Genomic DNA, 22,158 nt, shown 5'->3' with positions numbered 1-22,158 from the left:
ATCGTTTTAATTATGAATTATGTACTCGTACCACCTGGTAAATTGTGATTCACGTTTGAATGACTGATAAATGGCGCCACAAAAAAGGCGGGATTATATTCAAATTTAATTCAAACTGTGCATACCAGGTGGCGCTAGAATTCAAATTAAATAATGCGAATAATTGAATAACCATTAATTATTACAGGTTTAAACCTAATCAAGTTTTATATTTTTTAAACAATAAAGAATATAAAGCAATAAAACAACAAAAAATATTATTTTAATTGCGTAATAGTGATGTTAATATTTGCAACTGAATTTGATAATTTTGTTCACAAATTGTTCACATTATCTCCCGCGTGAAGCGTGCTATATACTTCAACTATATTTTTCGTTTATTTTTTGTACGAAACAATGTTTTGAGTAACAATAGTTTTGAATTTTTTTCAGTTTCGCGCGGTGCCGCCTCTAGTGGCGCCACCAATCGGCAAGCGCCAATGTTATCATGGCCGCTGAGATGGCGCTACATGATTGGTTGACGCGCAGTAGCATGGCAGCTTCCGTTCTGCAAAGTGTTTTCAAAGAGCAGGTGAGCGTTTCGTAGAGAGCGTCACGACTCGTTGGACAGACCGGCGACGAAAAATATTGTACAAAGTTCCAAGTGTTGTGACCCGGTGTGTGACTGTGTGTGTGAGAGTGTGTCGCCGAACGTCGCCGTTCGATTTCACCTAGAAAAAAAGTTTTCGATTCTCGGGAACACCTTTTTATTTCACAAAGTGTGAACTCGTGCAGGGACGATCGAGGTAAACTTCCTGCTGGGAATGTTGATGGACTCGCTTCTCGTTCAAGCATCCTGCCAAGAGGTGGGTAAGTTTTGTCGATCTTTTCGCCTCGTTACACGGCACGCCGTACCGCGTATGTCGTTTTGTAACGGTCGTTTTCCGACCGCGTCAACCCAGGCCGTAAAGAAGTCTCGAGTCGCGGCGAAATTAGTTTTTTTTTTAAATCTTTATGAATTTTATGATCTGAACTACTTATATCGTAATCAGCTTGATTTTCTTCAAGTCCTGCCGCAAAGGACGGAAGCGGTACTGGCCGAGTGACATCTGCATCGAGTTGGACGTATCCACGAATGGCGGTGCGAATATCGATCCTGAAGTCTCCGGTCTGAGGCTGTCTCGCTTTCGAGGTCACCGGGACTTCATTCGCAACCCTCACTCTCGATTTCGATATCTTTGCCCACGATTTTCCTTTGCCATCACCTACAACGCCCTTTTCTTTCACGCTCCTGGATCATCATCTTCCCCTCTACGATGCCACAGCACGATAACCGGTAATGATTGCTAACATCCTGTCGCTGTACGGGAGTAGGAAATAGCGATGAACAAGGAATGTAACCGTAACACTTGGAACCCTTAAAGCTGAGTACACAGTTATCATTGTTTGAATACCAAATATTGTAGTTTCTATTGGTGCTTGTACAGTACGATAAATTCATTGTTACCGAAATGTAAAGTTTATTCGGTAATTGTCGCTTAGATAGACATTTGACTAACGCCATTTGACCGCCTACAAAGCAGTCTCATTAAATTTAGAAAGCTTGAAATCCTTAAATTCTAAAATTTTTAAAAGAGTTCTGTTTGCACGGTCTCATCTGACGCCATATAGCGAGACCGCACTAGAAATCGAACCACACAAATCTGTATTATCCGTGGAACTTTGAAAACTACAGAACTTTCGCCAGTTCCAAAGTTGTTTCAGATAAAGAAGGTCTCAAGTGGCCTCGTACCGCAGTACGGTTTTCGACAGGAAACCTTGAAGAAAAGATTAACTGGTACAGTGACCTCGGTTATATACGAATTTTGGCGCATAGCTTACATAAGTGATCACGGAAATTGTCGAAAGTATGTCCTATTTACTGTGACGCAGGAAGAAGCGTGGGGAATGCAGACGTTCGATTCGAGTCAAACGATATATCGCTACTTACGATCACCTTGACCGTGACCGTTAAGCCTCCTGTGTCGTAACTTTGAATTTTATTTCCATCTTTCAATATAAATCTCCAAGTGAATACTGCTTGAGGATTAAATAAAATTCAAATTTTGTTTTAATATTTATTGCGATAATGGCTAGAACATATTAGGAACGTTTATCGATATTTGAATTGTCGTATCATTTTATTATCGATATGGGGATCGAGAAATTGATGCTTCTATTATTTAATTCATCCTAAAATTGGATCGAATTTATCTTACTATCAATTTTCTTTTTTACTAGTGTTGTCTGTGAGAAGATCACTGGCTAGTTTTGTGGTTCGTCATTGTGAACACAGTCGATATTTACTCAGTCGAACGAATTCGATTTTCAAGTTCGATTCACAATGGCTGCCGCTGAACAACGCGGGAAGAGATCGAGGAGCCGCTGGGGCTCGATGGACAATTAGACACAATGAAGAGATATTTTCTGGACTAAATTTTAGACGAGTATTTCGCTTATGTTATAACTACATTCTAACGCAAGAAGGAACCAAATTATTCGTTGCAACACTAATCTCTGGTTTGTGCTTATCTCATTCCTTTTTCCTCTTTTTCCGTGTACTGACAATTCTTTCTCTGCTAACCAAGCCAACGTCAGCGGTCGTTATTTATTATTTTCTAACCGCCTTCGTTAATCAGTTCGGTTATTAAGTCCCCAACAAAGCTTTTTATCGGTTGTGTCGCGTTTTGTAACGGTACTTTTATCGCGCACAAACAGCGATTATGACGAAACTAGAAAATTAATGTAATCTATTGCACTTATTTCTCAACTTCATTTTTAAGCAATGTATTCTGTTTCTAGGGTATAGAAGAAGGATTCAGAACAGGAATGAGAACAGAAGTAATTAACTAAAAGAAAAAATTGTCTTTCGCAAGTAACGTTAGAACTTTAAGCTTGAATCTCTAAAAAGTCGACCAATGAAGGTTAGGGACGCATTATTTCGCAAGCGATTCTAAATCCGACCTTCATAGCTTTCTTCCTTTCTAAATATAAAAGTTCATAGATAATTTTAAACCTTGAAGACATGGCTGATAAATTCCGAGTTATTTTGATTTAACAAATTATGCGTATAGGGATGTTACATTTTTAGGACGTTAAACGATAAGAAAGAAAAATAGTAAAAAAAACGAAGTATCGCATTGAGGTTAGATTATGCTTATTTATAATATTTGTATTCATTTTTTTCGAGAGTGATACTGACCGACGATAACTAAATGAGACTAATTAAATGGCCAGTGTTTTCGAAAATAGCATTTCTTGTAATATTATCGATATATTCAGACGTAGTTGCTAGTGTCGAAATCAGTGCAAGATATGTAATATCGTTAAGCAACGGAAGATTTCAGTAAACATCGTTAAGATCTCATTGTTGTTATTTGTGCGTGATTACGATTATTTCGAGATTAGTTTTACGCATTTTGTATCACGATTCTCGGTAAACACGCGAGATTATTGAGAAACCAACGAACGAACGTGGTCAATAATCTCTCGTTTTAGATCTCGAATTTCTGCCTCCTCAGTTGCCCATCATTTCACCGAAATTAAAGTCTTGGGTTTCAATCCACTCTTTCTGTAAACTTAACTTCACTCGATATTTATTGTCATGCATTTGAAATCATGGATTATTCGATTCTAAAATGTTCTGTTGCTTGTAACGATTTCATCAATTCTCATCGTTTCTGTCAATTGCATAAAATTGCATAAAGGCTTTTTATTATTGGTTCTGAAGATGTACATGTATTAGATATGTTGCGTCGAATACACCGCATCGGCGCAGTGGTTTTCTGCGCATGTCGAAATCATTTTTATTGTAATTTTTATTTTTCTTTTTTTACTTTCGTGTAGCTATTATTTCTTCATGTAATTTAAGTGTACTTCAAGCTCTTAATAACTTCTTTTCACCGAATAATTAACATATGATGACTTCAGAGGCTGATTCCTAGCAACTTCGTCGTAGTATATCGATTTGCATCTCTATTCGTGGCGTAACACGATCAAAATTATCGTGTTCGCGATAATTGTTGCGATTTTATCGAACAGTTATATAATATCGATCGAATGCGTGCAAATTAAGATTAGTAACTCCTTCGATTTCCATTAACGTAGAGCGATATCGCGTTAAATATGATCGATAATATAACAGGTCTCAATTTTGCGATAAGGCAGCGAGTCAATAGCCTGCAGAAACTTTCGAACACGTGTACCTACTAGAGCAGCCGAAAATACTGCGACGATTTTCAGGTTGTGCTAATTCCGAGCTCTCTGTGGCTCCGTCATAAATTCGTGGCTAGCGTTGCGTAAAAGCTGATCCGTGTTCGCTTTGAATCGTTGGAAAAAATTCCTCTCTGGAATAGAAAAAAAATTCAATACTTCAGTACAGAGAATTATTTCTAACGTGCATGTTAAGTGGAGTCTCGCTATATGGCCCACTCGCACACTAGGTTCTTCATTGCTGTAGCGTTCAGACAGATTTAGAAATGTCAGATTTTCAAATTCATAAAAGTACAAATTTTTTAATTTCTTAATTTAGAAAAATCAAGTTGAATTTCTACATGTGTAATTCTTTTGAATAGTGGGTATTGTAAAACTCTGGAATTTGGTGAGAATCCTTGCATCTTCCAAGCCGATCGATTGACCGTTTGAATTTCGGACGTTGAAATAAGTATTCAGAAGAGAGCACGTATAAATACCAATGTTTGACGTCATCGCAATAACGTTTCCACCGAAAGATTTATTTTCGATCGATTGTTAATTCATCAATTTTTATTTTAGGTTCGAACGGCCTTTATTTTAAGCACGAATTTAGTTCAGCGAATGTATTTTTCACTGCTTCGCTATGATTTGGCAGAAAAATGTTCTGGAATGTAAAGAATGTGCCAGCGTACCAAGAAAATCGATAATCCGTTTTTTTTCGCTTAACGAAGACACTCGAAGATATCGGATAACCGTTGCTCAGAAGTATTGTGTGTTCAGCGGAATTGTGCGGTAACCAGGCGAAGTAAAGATTTTTTATTTTAGCTAGAGTTTGTCTGACGGTTGACCTGGAAAACGTGGGAAGCGTTATAATTTTTTTAAATGCCATGCCACGTTTATTCCATCGACTCTTACATGAACAATGTTTTCGCTTGTTCTAGTAAATCCTCCAGCGCAACTTTTGCGAGATTCATCCTCGGCGATTCCGCGTCTGTTCCCTTCGCATTGACCCAATTTCTGTGTCGCACACGCGAGGCCTGGATATGGGTATTATTATCCCAGCCCACGCTATTATTCCACGATAAATCCATCCGATTCAGCCACGAGGCTTTGCTTACTTCTTTATTCGTTTATTCCTCTTTCTCTGATTTCTATGAAGTTACCTGTTATCTCGGAACTGAAGCAACTTGATCTGTAGGATCTTCTTACCATTATTTTTGATCACTTGTATCCTTATCTAATTGTTTTACTTTTGCAATGAAATATGTAATATTCTTGCTAAAATGAGGAAACTACTAAAACTTGCTAAGATGTTAAGTTGGTAATGGGTGAGATAAGTGTTGGTTTTGCTATAACAATAAAGATACACAAGTTTGCAATTAAATATACAAATGCTTTTTTGCAGTGCGGTAGGAATTGTTAGTGAAGATACTGGAGTTTATATCAATGTGAACCTCCTTCCTGTGTAACAGATTTCCCTGCAAGCGAGTCGGGAACCTCGTGTCCTCCTCTCGATGGTGTACGTGCGTATAAACCTGCACCAGTTGCGTCGCGAGGCTCGCGGTTAGTCCACGTCAGTTACGCCTGGATCCTCGTTGAGGTAACATCTCTGATTTCGACGACATGATCCACGTTTCCGTCCATTGTCGATTGCCTTTGCTTTTCCGCCGGTTGATCACGTGATAGAGACTCGACCAGTGTCTAAAGGTGTGCGTTATCAGTGATTCCAGGTGTAATTGGTGTCGCGAAGTGGACCAGAAACGAATGAGGAGAGGAGAATGCATGAAACCATCAATCATTTCGAAGAGGTCAGATTTTCTTTCTAATCAGTCTTGCGATTTGGGTGTTGCGTCGGCTGCACTGTGGTTTATTTAGTTCTTACTTGACCGGGATGAACAAGTGGTGGCTCGTGAGCCACATTCGGCCACCAACCCTACTTTCCTGCACTGTGGAACAATCCTCGCCATATTTACCACTTCTTTTCATACAAAACACATTTCTGGTTTATAAAAGGTTGTAATCCTCGTCTAACATACCTCATTCATCCAGTAAATTTCTACATTTTCACTTTTCCAAACCTAAAAATTTTTCATTTTCCAGATTTTCAAATCCCATCATATCTTCTTAAGTCTGTAATCATCACATTTACCATGCTACAAGGAATGATTGATTAGCACAAGGCGTGATTGGTACGAGAAAGTATTTTGAAGTGAAAGTGATTGGCAACTGAGTGAAATTTTGGATTTTGGACAAGCAAGAGCAGTGAACTCATTGCGTTGGAATGTAGTTGATCATTCGGTTCCGGTTTCTTCTATACAGATGGTCGTAGAAATGACACCATCTGTGATATACATATGCGATACGTCATAACTCAACGCCACGGTAATTATTTTTTATCGTTTAATTGTACACAAGTACACTTGTGAAGTACTTGTAGAGTAGGAAAGAATCGGACGTGATTTTCTGTTCAGGTATCTGATATCCGACGCTGAAAGTTGGTGACGATATTGCTTTTTTATCGATCGCTCTTTCCTCGTAACTGAGAAACTTAACACTGTCTTCTTTCGCTTAATAGGCTACTTCAACCTAGTTCTAACTCGATAAGTGCAAGTTAAAAATGAAAAGAGAAGCTTCCTTAAAATAGTTGTTCTTAAAACCAACTCTCGATTTTACAGAGGTAACAAAATTTTCCAGGCAAGTAGTGCAAATTGATATTGTGTTTTTAATATTCTGTTTTGCGTGACGTATTACGTAAACGTGTGATCTTGTTGTTGCCGAGATTATCCGTGACTCGATTTATCGTTTCGTGATAGCTAGCTAAAATTCCGTAACCGTATTAGACGACCGTGGTCGGGATACCTTTTAAGTACCTCCCGTTCAATGCTAGTCTCGTCAAACCTTAGCTCGGTGCACACACTCGTGTCGAATTATCCGTCGCTGCTTTTGCGGCCGTCCTTACACTTCTCAAAGACACCTGTTGCTTCTTTTCTTTTTTCCTCAGCCCCTTTGGAATCGTTTAACCACTCAACCGGTCCGAGAGCCGACCGATTAATCGGGAAATGAGAAAGGGAAAGCCTTTGAAGAGGAATAATTTCACCAGACGTTGGAATTGCTTTGTCTCGTTACCTCTACTGCGAGATCTATTCGTCTACTATTACCAATGTTCATTTTTCTTGTTGGAAGATTACGTAGGACAGTTGACGCTCATTACGATTTATGTATTCCTCGGGCCTTATGCAATACATAGCACTCAGATGCAATGTAAACATTTTTTATTAAGAGGAAAGATACACAGAGGTATGTTAGCTTGTCTTGGATTTTTGGAGAATTCAAGAGAAGTCTGAGGAAACCCTATAAAGGTTAGGAAGACCTAGTTAGAACCTAGGAAGTAGGAAGATGAATTTCATTGGATTTTAATTTGTTGTCATAGGAATTAACTCGTGGTTTCTGCAGAGGTCAGATAATCATCTTTTTATAATTACCTCTAAATTTAAACGAGTGATATATAACATTGACCTATGTGTACGTGACATTTTGCTCTTATGCTCTAGTTAAGGTATGAGGTTGAAACGTCGTCCTAAATACTATAGGTTAATGTAACCTATATAAATTGTGCACAACACGTGGCAGGAAATCCTTTGGGCGTCAAGCATTATCTCTATTGATTACGCCGTTTGGTCTCCTCGTTACATCAACGAAGCTGTCTTAATGAATGCAATCGTACACGTTAACACAATCGTTTTCTCTATGGTCAATAAAATTCGACGCGTTAACGAGTTTAATTAAGACCGATGCTGTGAACTGGGACTAATGAACGTCGATAAACAACGTGACGGAGATTATGTAATGTGAACCGTTGCAAAACGTACGCGTTGCATGTAGGAAGTTATCCGGTCGGTCGACCGGTTGGCGGCCATGTCAAGGCACGTGCTCTCTCAGACGCGTAAAAATACCTGCTCTTGACAGTGATCACGACCGGCGTCGGCGCCGAGAACATTAAAAAGAAGGTATCGCTTTTCCAATTGTCGCATCTCGTACCATATTGTATATCCTATAACGTTCGTATATTTTTTAGATAAAAGGACGAGTTTCCTTTGAGCGGTACGCCGAGAAATGATGCCGTTTTTTTTTGTACAAGAAGCTCTACCATCATGCTAACAGCACATCCCTGAGTCGTTTGAAAAATTCTGTTGCAAATATTATTTAGACTTGCACAACGGAAGCGCCTACGAGACAATCAGAAGGCCGTCGTTGGCTGCCAGCAGAAAGTCAATGAAAAAGTGACGAGACAGTTGCGAAGGAGGGAGCTAGACAACGTTCTCTTCTTGTTCGCGCGCGCTGCTGTAGTCTATCCGTGGCTTTCGGGCGCGAAACGCACACAGGTCATCGGTGTCGTGTTCCCGTCAAATCCGACACGTGCGTGGCTCACATACCGTTCTCTGTGATTACCATTCGGCCTCACGGCCTTAACTCCCCACTTTCTTTTGCTCTCGTATTCGACATACAACCACTGCCAACATGCTGATCTCCAGAAGCACGTGACACGTTTTTCTCCTCCCAATAAGAAATCGTGACGAATTACCCTTCTTTGTAATTTTTTCTATTCACGGTTGGAAAGGCTTCTCTGAAGCAATCTGCGTTATGGTATGTTTGTCGTACTTATTTTTATACTTTTATTGTTCTTGTCATTTCGCGTAAATACCATTGTATGGTAACAACTGTGTTGCAACGATGGAGTCTTTGGTGCGAATAACAGCGTTATTATTGGGAGGCTAGTCAAGGTTGTTTATTGACAATGTAAATATTTGCTCGTTCATTAATATAATTGCAGAGTGCAATTTTCACTTTAACTAAATTGTGCCATTATCAATTCAAAGAACAAAATGGTTGGTTCGAGTCATTATATTGTAATGTAGTGTTTGTAATCACTCGTGTGACCTTTAGTAATCGAAACCTTAGTTTCTTGTAGTAAGTGTCCCATTTTTTCTTGAGTCATTGAACGGAAACTTTTCATTAGTATTTGGAATTGATTAGAGGCTTCTGTTTCTGTGAATCACCCAACAGATAAGGAGTTCCATCATGAGGTTTCCTCCTCGGCGCATCACGTGATTTTCCAGTCGTCAGATTATCGTTTTCTGCCAGCAGAATTGTCTTCCTAGTTCAAATATTCCGTTCTGTTAGCCGTGTTACCTTTACGAAAGCCTATAAGATCCTACCCGGTATTATGTAATGTCGAGTTTCATAAGAATGAGATACATTCATGCCAGAAAAACGTTGTGTTGTCGTTTCGCTTTTATAGCGGCTAGGGAGGAATATCCGTAGCTAGAAGTCGAGCCTTATTTTTGGAACTGTTCTTTTTCTCGTCGGTGAAACATCAACGACACACCGAATCGGGTTATCGGCTTCATAGAGCTGGCACGTTCACCGACTCTCCTACACACGCATATATCGTTACCGCATTATTTTCTGCGTCAAGTTCTCGAGCAGCTTGACCGTGAAAAGTGAGTGTGGTAGTGTCAGGTTCGTTAGAGCCATGCGAACGATACGTGATGTTTCTATATGTACTCGTACGCACTCGAGAATTTTATCAGATTCCTTGCTTGTTCTGCCAACGGAGATATCGCTGCCACGTGCACATTTTTCATTTTTAATGTTGCATAAATGGAAAGCGAATGCTGTTATGGTTTTAACGGATCATTACGTTATGTTGACGACCCTACTATCGTGAACTTACGCAATGCGAGATGAAGCTGTGCAAGCGAAAGCAACCTTTCTGCAGTGCGTGCTGATATACAATATCACTGATAACCCTGGGTCTGCGATTACAGTAAATCTCTGTATTGAAATCGTGCGTCACAAAAAACAACTCAGAAAAAATCACAATTCTTGCAATGATAGTTTCCCAATTCTTCATTCCCTTGACGCATCAAGACTATGTTAGAAATTTCAGCGGTAAACGCCATTCGTGGAACGTCATCATTAACGTTAAGAACATTCCTGTGAATGTAATCTGAAGTAAATAGATAAGTCTGCTCACTGATATTAATCTGGGGATTGTTTGATTTTCAGGGTTCCGGATATCTAAAACGCGCGAACACTGAACGGCTCCATGAAATATTTAATCAGGTAAACAACGTTTGTTTGCTGTAAAAATAACTCAGGATGACACATAACGGAATTTAATTGATTGTTACAGTACGCCTCACAAGAAAAGAATGGCGAGAGGTTTATGACCGCGTCTGACTTCGTACGAAGTTACCTTGGACTCTACACGAATCCCGATTACAATCCTGATTCCGTTAACTTGCTCGCCGGTATCGTTGATACCAGTAAAGATGGGTTTGTATCAACAGCATCCTCTCCAGCAAATACTGTCTTAGCAGTTTCAAGATTCCATTGAATACTCGCTAATTAAAGCGGAGAACTTAAGAAGCTTTAATTATGTCATTAAAACTTTCAGACTCATATCGTTCGCCGAGTTCCAAGCGTTCGAAGGGCTGCTCTGCGTGCCAGACGCTTTGTACAAGACAGCCTTCCAGTTGTTCGACACTAATGGAAATGGAATGGTTGCGTTTGGTGAGTAGAATCTCCAGGAAACTTCAAACTTTATTTTCATTAATCTGTACGAGTTAATTTTTCGTTTCGCAGACGAGTTCGCTGAGGTGATGCTGAAAACGGAATTACATCAAAGGATGCCGTTCAATATGGAAAGCAGTTTGATCAAACTTTATTTTGGGAAGGACAAGAAGCGGTTGATCAACTATGCTGAGTTCAGTCAATTCTTACACGTACGTTCCTCTCAATTGGTCTTCATTGCCTAAATGGCTCCCGAAGAACGAGCATAATATAAATAGATTCTAATAAAGTCACTTATTTAAGATGTAGCTAAAAATATAACCATTCAACTTCCTCAATGTTTATTTGGTAACTAGCGTTCATCTGGATCCAAAGATCCCATAGTAATGCTTGCTTACTCATCGCTCATCAATTCCTCTAGGACTTCCACGAAGAGTACGCAACGGAGGCTTTCAAGAAATTTGACAAAGACGGTCAAGGCTTCATTTCACCGCTAGATTTCGAAGACATAATGCTCAGCATCAAGAGCCACTTGTTAACCAGGGACGTGAGAGACAACTTGGTCGCGGTACGTTATCGATCCTGTCGTCTCCTTCCTCGAGGAGCCAGTGCGAGCTGATGAATTCGATTATTTAATTGCAGGCTGCTAGTACTGGACAGACTGGACGTAAAGTGAGCTTTCCATACTTCATGGCGTTCAATTCTCTCTTGAATAATATGGAGCTTATAAAACGTATTTACCTGAATGCTACAAATGGCCATAGATTTGAAGAGGTTACCAAAGGTAACGTCATAGTTGTAAACGTTGACGAGTGAAAGATGAACTTCTAATAATTTTGATCATTTTCAGAGAGGTTCCTTCATTCCGCACAAATGATGTCGCAGATCACGCCGCTGGAGGTGGACATTCTGTTTCAACTTTGCGACCTGCTCCATCAGACTGGGTGAGTATCTAAGACACCAAGCTCGACATCAGATCGAGCAGAAAGTTCACGTGGAACCGTGAACAATTCTCAGCCGCAAACAGAGAATGACTAACCTTCCACGCTGACCTGGTCAACGAGAAGCAAAACGAGATTGAAATAAAATGAAAATGTTGCATGTTAAATGCTATCGTTGCACCAGTCAGTAACACGCATCATCGTCATCATCCAAATGTCGAGTGTTTTTGGCAAAGGAAGATGGAGAGTCCCCTAGCCCCTCTCTACCGGGACAATATTCATTTTTAGTCGCCATTTACGTTTACCAAACATAACGATAAACGTTAAAGCTTTCCATTATACTCTTTCCGATCTTCAGCGAGCGTCAAATAAAGTTCCTATCATTGAATGTATTTGTTTACGTGTTTACGCTGCCTGGATCAGGTCTACAGAAGATGACGAGGCAGAATCGCGGCTTGGGTGCGTCTTTGTATTACAAGAATAATCACGTGCTATGAATTTGTTATAACGCATTCGCTGGCCTCGCGCGAAAGCAATGGGAATCTCTCTAAAGCACCGGAACAGAGAATTTAGAGAACCTTTCAAAGAATTAGTCAAGGGATTATGTTCTCAAAGGATTATCAAGGGATTTTCCAAGCTTGTGTAACAGAAAAGGGAATAATTAGAGGTTTGCTGATCGACCCGAATCTCGGAAAGTTCGTACAAATTCTGGACTCTTTAAAAAAAGTACTCGTGAAAGAATTATGTGGAGCTTTATAAATGAAAGAAAACCGTTTCTAAATTCCACGTTTGTAGTCCTTTAGAAGGAAAATTCCCGTTGCTTTTGCCACTGTATTTGTCTGTACATAAATCGATAATACCACTGGTTTCACCTACTTTCTTCAGCATCTATCTTAGGACGATGGTATTTGCAAATATTTGCACACCATGGGCACTAACGATTTCCATTTGTCCCGTTCAATGCTATGACAGATTTAAGGTTGCGTGTTAAGGGTACTCTATCGGCAGGATATATTTTTAGAATCGCTCGAAGCAGTGCCATCAACGTTATTTATTAACGAGTATCCAACTCCCCTCTTCTTCTACCTCTTTTTTTATTCTTCTATCTGAACATCTTTTCAAACAAAAAAAGGAAATGATCTCGCATTAACTAACCCGCCATTCCACCATGTTCCTCAAAAGTTTCTTTTATTGCTTTTTTTAACGCCGCGACAGCAACGGTCTACGTATTGAGCACGCATTTTCTCGGGTTTCAGGAAAATTGTATACAATGATCTCGTGGCTATTACACCCGAGCAGTATTTCAAGCAAATTACAAAACGCCTTGCCGAGATTAAGGCGGTGTCGGTAAGTGTGGTGACAAGAAGATTGATGCCGGTTAGATGGCACCAGATTATCCTGGGAACAATGTAACAAACAATTACCAAACTGTGTGTCGGATACATTGTTCAATATAGACAGTATTCTTCTATTTCAGAGCCCGGAAGAGCGCGGCGTGTTCGTCCAGATACTCGAGAGTGGATACCGATTTGTCTTAGGATCTATTGGTGGAGGTACGTTCAATTACCTTGTTATCGTTAACGTTTTTTATTACAGTGACTCAAGACAACTGTTAAGGATATTTTAAGGATTATTAAAGATGTAGATATCGCGTCTTGGATGATGACGACTTGCTTGGTGCCGACTTGGGTTCCTCCTCATGGTCATACAGGATGCCTCAAGCAAAATGTACACTTGTGTAGGATTACTTTAGATAAAAATTTAGAAGAGCATAGTCCAGATCTTCTCAGGAAGATCTTAAAGTCTAGGGAGAACTTAGGGAAAGTCTATTTATTAGGAAAATCTTAGTGTAATCTCAAAGTATACTTTTATTGAGGCAACCTATATCTAAGTACATGTTGACTCAAAGGGCAACTAGTTGCGGACCGAGACAGGTACAGTTGAAAGTAAACGTTCGATGAATAATGTTTTCTTTAGCCGTTGGCGCAACAGCCGTGTATCCCATTGACTTGGTGAAGACGAGGATGCAGAACCAAAGGACCGGGTCCCTGGTCGGCGAGCTGATGTACAGGAACAGCTTTGACTGCTTCCAAAAGGTTGGAATCGAAAAGTCTCGCCATGAAACACTGTCTGCATTGTTAATCATGAAGTTGGTATCTTGCGTTTGACAGGTCATCCGGCACGAAGGTTTCTTCGGCCTTTACAGAGGTTTGTTGCCTCAATTGATGGGCGTGGCGCCGGAAAAGGCCATCAAGTTGACGGTTAACGACTTTGTCAGAGATAAGTTCATGGATAAGAATGGCAATTTACCCCTTTTCGGGGAGATTATATCCGGTGCTTGTGTAAGTCTTCCAGAGATATTATTTTCTACGTTTTATGCCTTTTAACACCGTTGTCGGTAGTGTATTATTACCCCATAAAATTGCAACGTTACCGAGATATTCTGTTTGATTTTTAGGCAGGCGGTTCTCAGGTGATATTCACGAATCCTTTGGAAATTGTAAAGATCCGGCTGCAGGTGGCTGGTGAAATAGCAGGGGGCTCCAAAGTCAGGGCGTGGACTGTCGTTAAAGAACTAGGTGTTTTTGGTTTGTACAAAGTGAGTAGTTCCTGTCGGCTCGAACGTGATCGACCAAATTAGGTTTGAACAAGAGCTTTTATTCACTTCACTGACGCTACATGCGTACACATGCTCGTCCCGTTTTAGACAGCTACAACTGAATCAACATTAAGATCTCGTTTCCTCGTTCCAGGGCGCAAGAGCTTGTTTCTTAAGAGATATTCCATTTAGTGCAATTTATTTCCCAATGTATGCACACACGAAGATACGATTAGCGGACGAAGGAGGGTACAATACGCCTCTGTCACTTCTCGCTTCCGGTGCGATCGCCGGCGTCCCTGCAGCAGCGCTGGTCACTCCTGCAGACGTAATAAAAACAAGACTACAAGTAATATTTCTACTTCCTTCTATAATTATGCACTCTACTTTTCTTCCACGTTCTCCAACATCGTGTACGTGCATTCCAGGTTGTAGCCAGACAAGGTCAAACAACATACAACGGATTGCTAGACTGTGCAAAGAAAATCTACAGGGAAGAAGGTGCCAAAGCGTTCTGGAAAGGAGCTACAGGTATAACATTGAATTTTTACGTATATTCTTGAACTGTCTCAGTTCAATTTCGAGTAAAAAACGCGTAGGGTGTGCGATATTTATTTTAAGTTTCACATACAAGAAAGTTAGTAATACATTTTGATTTGGTCGATTGCATGCGGGGGGTCGTCCCCTGGCCGCATCTTTCGACTATTCTTTCTCCCCAATATGACCTGGTGACTTGCTTCTAAGTGAGTACATCTTTTTCTCTCTGCCTGCCAATAATAATCCGTGATGTTTCAGTTACCCTTTGTTCTTCGTTTTTTGTTCTCGTAACGTTGTGTTCTTTAAATAGGTTCACACTGATCTTGTTTTGAGCAGACTGCTGGTCGAAACAGTAATTACATCGCACGGTTTATCCTCACGTAACTTACGTTTACTTCATTTCTTATTATTTGCAACTAATAGTTGTCGTTCAGTTCATTAGGATGAAGTGTGTCTTGAAGTTTGAATGAATGATATCATCTTGTCGAATAATTGTACGTGTATGTACACTGTCAGCATAGATGGCTTAAAAATTATAAGGGGAAATAGTGATAGGTGTCTCCTTATCATTCCTCCAAGCCATCTATGTATTCAAATTCATAATCAGAGTCATAACATTCATTGTTATCAAAAGTAATTCACGTTCTTAATCGTTGAAGTTCAAATCTTTATTCAGACAAAGAACACGAGATATTGTGTGCAAGTGTTAACGCTCGAGTGATCAACTTTTATTGACTTTCTTTCTCTGTTTTGCAGCCCGAGTGTTTAGATCGTCACCCCAGTTCGGTGTCACCCTCTTCACCTACGAGTTACTACAGAGGCTGTTCGTGGTCGATTTCGGAGGATCGTGAGTACACATTAAAAATCAGTCGATCGTTCATCATTTTTCTTTTTTCAAAATGCATTATAACAATCGTTTCAACAAATTGTTTGCTAACTACACTTTGTCCAAATTATGGTGTGTGTATGGATTGTCACGCAAATCTATCGCTGTATGGCGAACAAACTATTTATTTTTATGTGTTTTTACATCTTCATTGACGAACTGTTCTTTTGTTTGTCTTTGACATGCTAATCTCATTGCGGTTAAACATCGTGTGATTAATTTGCATGCAAATTATAAAATGATTTGGAACCGTTTGTTTTGTTGGTAAGTACATTCTTGTGCTTTCTCTTCTTTTGTTTCTCTTTTCTTGTTTTGTTCATTGGAACTCATTGCTTGTGCCTTGTTTTACCTGGTTTACCTGGCTGCCGTTTATTTCGCTCGGGATACCTGTTTTAACATCTTCTGCCTGTTGTCAACTGTTTATAACAGTTACAAATATTTATTGTGATACTCAGAATATAGTAGGCTCTTGTTATATTGCAATTAAAGAAGGGCAGAAGATGTTCTCAGGAATTTGTCCAACGAATAGTGAAGTTTCCTACGAAAATCGCTTGCATCCGCATCAGAAGGCTGTTTCCATCATAACAACACAAACTGTTGTTTCCAGTCGACCTTCCGGGTCCGAGCAAAAGGTACCGGCAACAGGAGTAGCGAAAGAGATACGTTCGACGAACCCGGACCACATAGGTGGCTACGAAGTCGCTCTGCCCATCTTCACCGGCATCGAAACCAAGTTCGGTCTCTATCTACCCAGATTCCAAGCCGGTCGAAACGGAAAGTAACGGTCGTCGAGTTAGCTTCCGCTAGAAAATTAAGCTTGTAGCGACAACCCCGTCATCAACAGAACTGCGCATCGAGTCGCCGAGTACTCAACCGACTGTCCAAGACCAACGAGTACGAGCTCCACAGAATCTACCGACCTAGCCAAACCTGGTCAAAGCTTAGTCAACGATCAAGAGTCTTCAATCGTCGTTGAAACCCGGATCTTCCAGGCCCGAGACTTTCTTGTCGAGGGATCCATTTCTAGGACGCCAGCGTCCCTGAACATTTGACGGACAATACCATCTTCCTGGAAGCGATACGGGACAGGAGTGTTATATTAAAAGGGAACATCGAAAGGATTCTTGATGACAAAAATGATATCAAAGATCTCTGTAAACTCGTAAAACAGGGAGCTGTATGAACATATGGCAACATCTAGGAACCTCAGTATGGACAGAGCATCGCTAATGCGCACAACCCCGGTGACGATCCTCCAGAGAGGACACTTCGCCGCGATAGAACAGCAGGAGGAACAGTAACACAGGGTTTAGACAAGATACTTGGTGCTGTCCAGTGGGAAACTAGCCTCTTGCACACATGATCGTTTGGCAGAGTCTACAAATCGAATGTGTATTTATAGTCCTTGGAGAATAAAGGAACGAAGTATCAGATCCTTGGATATGTATCTTACGGCTGGTAAGTTGGCAGCCGAGATGAATGCGGGCTCGATTGGTCGCAGCGGTATAAGCCAATTTACTCAGGGGTAGTAGCATCATATCACAACGTGAATGGATCTCGTCAGAGTTAGCATAGTTGGTAGAGATCAGCTTTACATTGGCAACTTGGTGTTGCCATTGGTAAACCTGGTCTCCGATTCCAGAGTGTCAAAGATAGGGGCAGGTGGAACAAGTGGTTTACTACCCGTATCCCACCCCACATGCCAACTTACCAGCCGTTCTATTGTAAGCGATATATGTATCTTTAATCAAAGAACGCTAGAACCAATCAGAGATAGAGTAAGATAAAAATTTGCGAATATGGAGGAATCTATTGGGAAGTGTACATAGCGGAACCCCGTATAGATTGATGGGCAGCACCGAGTCGAGATAGAGACAGGGAACACGATTTAACTTAAAGATATTATTGAAAATTCTCAATAGCCTCTTTAATCTTACGTTCACCGATCTGCGCAAGTGTGGAGCTCGAATGGTTGACCAGAAGCAGATACGTTAATCTTTGTACACGTAGAAACACCTTTCGTTAACGATCCTATGCTGCCTCACCTTTTGCACTCTACTTTTAATTGATCGGTTCGACAACTTAGCTTATGAATTATATTGCTTGTCGCTTCAGCAGAAATTTCGCGTGTTCTCATACTTGTTTAGACAAATAAGGGTGCAAAGGGTACAAAAGAGAGAGTGAAAGAGTTGGTACGCACTTTTGAAGGCTTGCTTTGCCGGTGGCACCTTACTTTTTCTACTTTTTATATGCGATCGAAACTGAAGCTTGTTTGTACGCGGTTCCCAAGAGTTTACACTATTTTTGTAGGTTTGTATTCGATAGTAGACAAGTTTCAGACATAGTTTGCGTTCACTCGTCCGCTGGATATTGTAATATTCACAGCATGTTTCCAAATTTCCCGTAGGATTGCTTCAGAGATTAGCCTTTCTAGTCGTGACTACCATTTGCTTTCCAAATCTCTCTGACACGTCATCAACTTACCGTGCGCTTTGGTTTCATTCGAGGTTCAGTATATGTACATACAGAGTAGAGTCGAAGATTTCTTTATTAAATTTATTCGTATTGGATTCGTTCGTAGAGATTATTTTTGAAATTAAAGGCTTTCAGTGTTCGAAGAATTTGATCTTGTCAAAAGAGGTTATAGTTTTTGTACTGTGGTGTTTTTGCTTTTGTATATTTGGATGCTGTCTGGGTTTTTCTCGAGTAAGGGTAAACGTAGGGAGTTGAGCACCCCACTTTGGTCTTGGGAGAACCCTACTTCCTTTGAGTTTTTTGGATCTTTCATTTGGTTCCAGATTCTCCTCAGTTGTCATTCTTTTAAGTCATTGAAATATCTCCTAGGGACCCCTGGATATTCTAGGTGTTCCTAGGAGATCACCAGATTCTTCTAGGTTCTCCTAAATCTCCTTTAGGTTCTCCAAAGTATTGGGTTGTCCCCAAATTTCTGCTAGTTCCTAGTTCTACTGACCCTTACTCAAGAGAAGCCCAGGCAGCATCAGAATATAGAGTCTGGATTAAGTCTGGGGTGTATATTTATATAAAGCGAAGGAAGTGGGAGTTTAGGGGTGACTGACCCCTTGAATATCAATTCAACCATCCTGATTATAGTTCGATGTACATACATATGTTGCATATGTAAAATATATTTAATTAGCCCGTGTACATATATATGCAACTGGCAAATGCGAACGCTATATATAGTCCTGTTTGACTTGATAAATCTGGCCACTTTAACGCGTCTCCTAATATTTAAACACAATTCTTGAGATTAGTCAATTTTTGCTTTCAAGTAACATTCGATTCACGTGAACAAGTTTGTTAATAAATGGCTTAATTAAAAAATATAAGTCGAACAGAAGGATATCTCGTGGATAAGCGTTCGCAGGTTGTTCAGAGAAGAATATATATTGAAAAAAAAATTATGATAAACATTCAGGAATCCGTCGTGGGCATTCGCAGCTCAATAAACACGTTTGGTTTTTATACATAAAACACGTATACACGATATTTCTCGATACTTGTTGCACCGATCCTCTATTTCAAGCCTCGGGCAACTGATGCGCCCTCGGGCACGTAGATCTCCCTTCGGGTTTCATCAAAATGTTACTTTCTTTTCGTGACAACATTTAATTTACCGTCACGGGGGCATCGAGTTGCTCGAGGCTGCTACTTCATCGTTAAAGTGTTAGCACGACTCGTCCTTAACTAAACATTATAAAAATCTGAATTATCTCGCAGGCTGGCTTGTGATACGCGGAAGAAACAGCAAGAATTTTCGGACACGCGTTTCGAAGGAATTGAACGATGTACTATTTCGCTTCTAGCGAGATCAACTCGGTTTATTTGCTTGGAAATAAAATTCTGTGCCATTTTAATTTGCTCTCGAGGGTTTCTTCAACCGGCCTAAAAATAGATTACTCGTTTTCCGGTTTCCACGAAAATCAGCGTTTCTGAAGACAGCCTGTTCTAATAGCATTAGGTTTTTATTGGGGATGTGCGGATTTTCGAGTCGGAAAATCTCGGACGCGCTCGGGTGAGTTCGCTCGAGAGAGTTCGCTCGAGAGTGGGCGTGGTTTGATGAGATCGGACGCACTCGGGTGAGTTCGGTCGACAGTGGGCGTGGTCTAACGGAGATCGGACGCGCTCGGGTGAGTTCGGTCGACAGTAGACGCGGTTGAAGGGAGATCGGACGCCTTCGGGCGAGTTCGGTCGACAGTGGGCGTGGTCTAACGGAGATCGGACGCGCTCGGGTGAGTTCGGTCGACAGTGGGCGCGGTCGTACTGCGATCGGACTCCTTCGGGCGAGATCGGTGAAGAGAGGGAGCCGAATATGATCGAACGAGCCACCTCGTGGATTTGAATCCACTCGAATAAAATTGGAATTCGAATTGTAGCGATGTAACTCCCGACATATCTGGTAACCGCACATCCCTAGTTTTTATGGATCGAGTTCTATCCTTTTCAAACGAAGATCGAGATTCCCGCCAAAACAACGATACCGTTTAGAACGAGCGATATTTCGGAAAACGATGAAAATTGCATATTAATCGAAGGAATGAAACTTCGCAGTCAGAATTTCGATCTACGTTCACGGGCACACGAATTATTTCGCCTGTTTACGACCACTCGGTTTAGCGGAAGACCTAACGCAGAAGACAATGGTTACGCGATTGCACAAACGAAGAAACAGATAAAAACATACCAAAACTAAAGAAACTAAGTGAGTTTAAGGTTAAATCGATTTTATCAAGTATTCTAAACGTGGAAACCTCTTACATGTAACGTTTATCGAGCGATTATTAATCCTTTCGCTGCGGCTTGCAACTTTTCTTAATTTCAATTATTAAAATACATTTTTTTTATTCTTCGATATTAGCTGTACATTCAGTCGTAAATATGCGTTTTTTGTTATTCACAAGTTTCGTAAATTTTTTCGTAGCGAATAGTTTGTACAACTGCTTTTGTTATCTTCAATTTTTTTGCAAGTTAACTGAACGTATATATACGATCTTCTAAATAAGAGGCTTCTCAGTAAATTATTCGATAAACATATACATAGACGTTAATGTACGACTTTGACAAATTTAGGACTACATTTTTGCAACGTATATATACGTCGAAATAATCAAACTTTGTTACTAGATCTAAATTGATACAATTAATATATTGAAATGTTTTCTGTCCAGATTTTTGTGAGATGTTTGGTTAGGATTCGCTCACATTTTACTAATGTGAGTACGCGAGACGATATTTGAGAGAACGTATATATACGTGGTCCGCAGCGAAGGGATCGGAGAGATAGATAAGAGTTAAAGTTAAGCTCGTGATCGACCGTTTCATATCCGTTCGACGCACAGTCGAAAAGAAGGCGAAATCTGAAAATTTATCGAGAGATTAATTATTTAACGGATGATTTAAGGAGTAAGGATTAACGGTAGGTCTTTGTTGGCCCGTTGGCGCAAAATCGAATCGACGTTCTACTGATCTGTGATCATTGCGTGTCAGATTCTGGACGGCAGAGCCGCGGAAGGCCGATTAGTTAGACGATTTTCAATTCGAATTCTTACGAACTATTCTCGGTCGTAATAATCTTTGATAAACTTAGTTTTACCTCATTGCGAATTGTAAAGATATTATATATTATATATATATATATATTATACATAATTGTAAATCAAAACAGACACAAAAAAATATGAAAGAAATACCTAATTGTGAATAACACCTAAGTTGTTGTGCATATATTTTAAAATAAGAATAAATATTATTTAAGAGACACTCAGGGTTTCTTTTTGTTGCATGCATTTTATGCTCCTTGAACAAAATGGCTGCTGTAATTCAAGATGGCTGCTGTAATTCAAGATGGTTGCTGTAATTCAAGATGGTTGCTGTAATTCAAGATGGTTGCTGTAATTCAAGATGGTTGCTGTAATTCAAGATGGTTGCTGTAATTCATGATGGCTACTGTAATTTAAGATGGCTACTGTAGTTCAAGATGGCTACTATAACTCAAGATGGCTACTATAATTCAAGATGGCTACTATAACTCAAGATAGCTACTATAATTCAAGATAGTTACTATAATTCAATATGGCTACTATAATTCAAGATGGCTACTATAATTCAAGATGGCTACTATAACTCAAGATAGCTACTATAATTCAAGATAGTTACTATAATTCAATATGGCTACTATAATTCAAGATGGCTACTATAATTCAAGATGGCTACTATAACTCAAAATGTCTGTTGTACCTCAAGATAGCCACCATAACTCAAAATGTCTATTGTATCTCAAGATAGCCACCATAACTCAAAATGTCTATTGTACCTCAAGATAGCCACCATAACTCAAAATGTCTATTGTACCTCAAGATAGCCACCATAACTCAAAATGTCTATTA

General features: G+C 40.0%; 1 protein-coding gene and 1 long non-coding RNA gene across 12 annotated transcripts; one reads left to right on the top strand and one right to left on the bottom strand.

Annotated features, from left to right (window-relative positions):
- Positions 1 to 472: 472 nt before the first annotated feature.
- On the top strand, positions 473 to 21,532 carry aralar1 (calcium-binding mitochondrial carrier protein Aralar1). Of its 10 annotated transcripts, XM_076541083.1 has the most exons (21): positions 1,871 to 1,886; positions 2,260 to 2,538; positions 2,821 to 2,859; positions 5,685 to 5,812; positions 10,282 to 10,338; positions 10,409 to 10,551; positions 10,673 to 10,788; positions 10,861 to 11,000; positions 11,210 to 11,356; positions 11,431 to 11,572; positions 11,639 to 11,732; positions 12,153 to 12,188; positions 12,986 to 13,076; positions 13,207 to 13,282; positions 13,707 to 13,825; positions 13,901 to 14,071; positions 14,188 to 14,328; positions 14,483 to 14,677; positions 14,757 to 14,859; positions 15,622 to 15,712; positions 16,359 to 21,532. In XM_076541083.1, coding segments are annotated over exons 1-21 (2,484 nt in total). In that variant the 5' UTR covers positions 1,871 to 1,885; the 3' UTR covers positions 16,534 to 21,532. The 10 variants fall into 10 exon arrangements, with proteins under 10 accessions (XP_076397201.1, XP_076397202.1, XP_076397203.1 ...); XM_076541087.1 differs by lacking the exons at positions 1,871 to 1,886; positions 2,260 to 2,538; positions 2,821 to 2,859; positions 5,685 to 5,812 and adding exons at positions 578 to 849; positions 1,048 to 1,070; XM_076541084.1 differs by lacking the exons at positions 2,821 to 2,859; positions 5,685 to 5,812 and having other exon boundaries at positions 2,260 to 2,465.
- LOC105661870 (uncharacterized) lies at positions 3,687 to 5,584 on the bottom strand. 2 transcript variants are annotated; one of them, XR_013040898.1, is made up of 3 exons: positions 5,128 to 5,584; positions 4,905 to 5,060; positions 3,687 to 4,364 (listed from the first exon to the last, which is right to left on the bottom strand). It is a non-coding gene; the product is annotated as an uncharacterized LOC105661870 (long non-coding RNA). The 2 variants fall into 2 exon arrangements; XR_013040897.1 differs by having other exon boundaries at positions 4,905 to 5,584.
- Positions 21,533 to 22,158: the final 626 nt, after the last annotated feature.

The sequence above is a fragment of the Megachile rotundata genome, chromosome 16 (genome assembly GCF_050947335.1).
Source record: "Megachile rotundata isolate GNS110a chromosome 16, iyMegRotu1, whole genome shotgun sequence".
Classification (NCBI taxonomy): Eukaryota; Metazoa; Arthropoda; class Insecta; order Hymenoptera; family Megachilidae; genus Megachile; species Megachile rotundata.
This window is presented reverse-complemented; position numbering and strand designations above follow the sequence as displayed.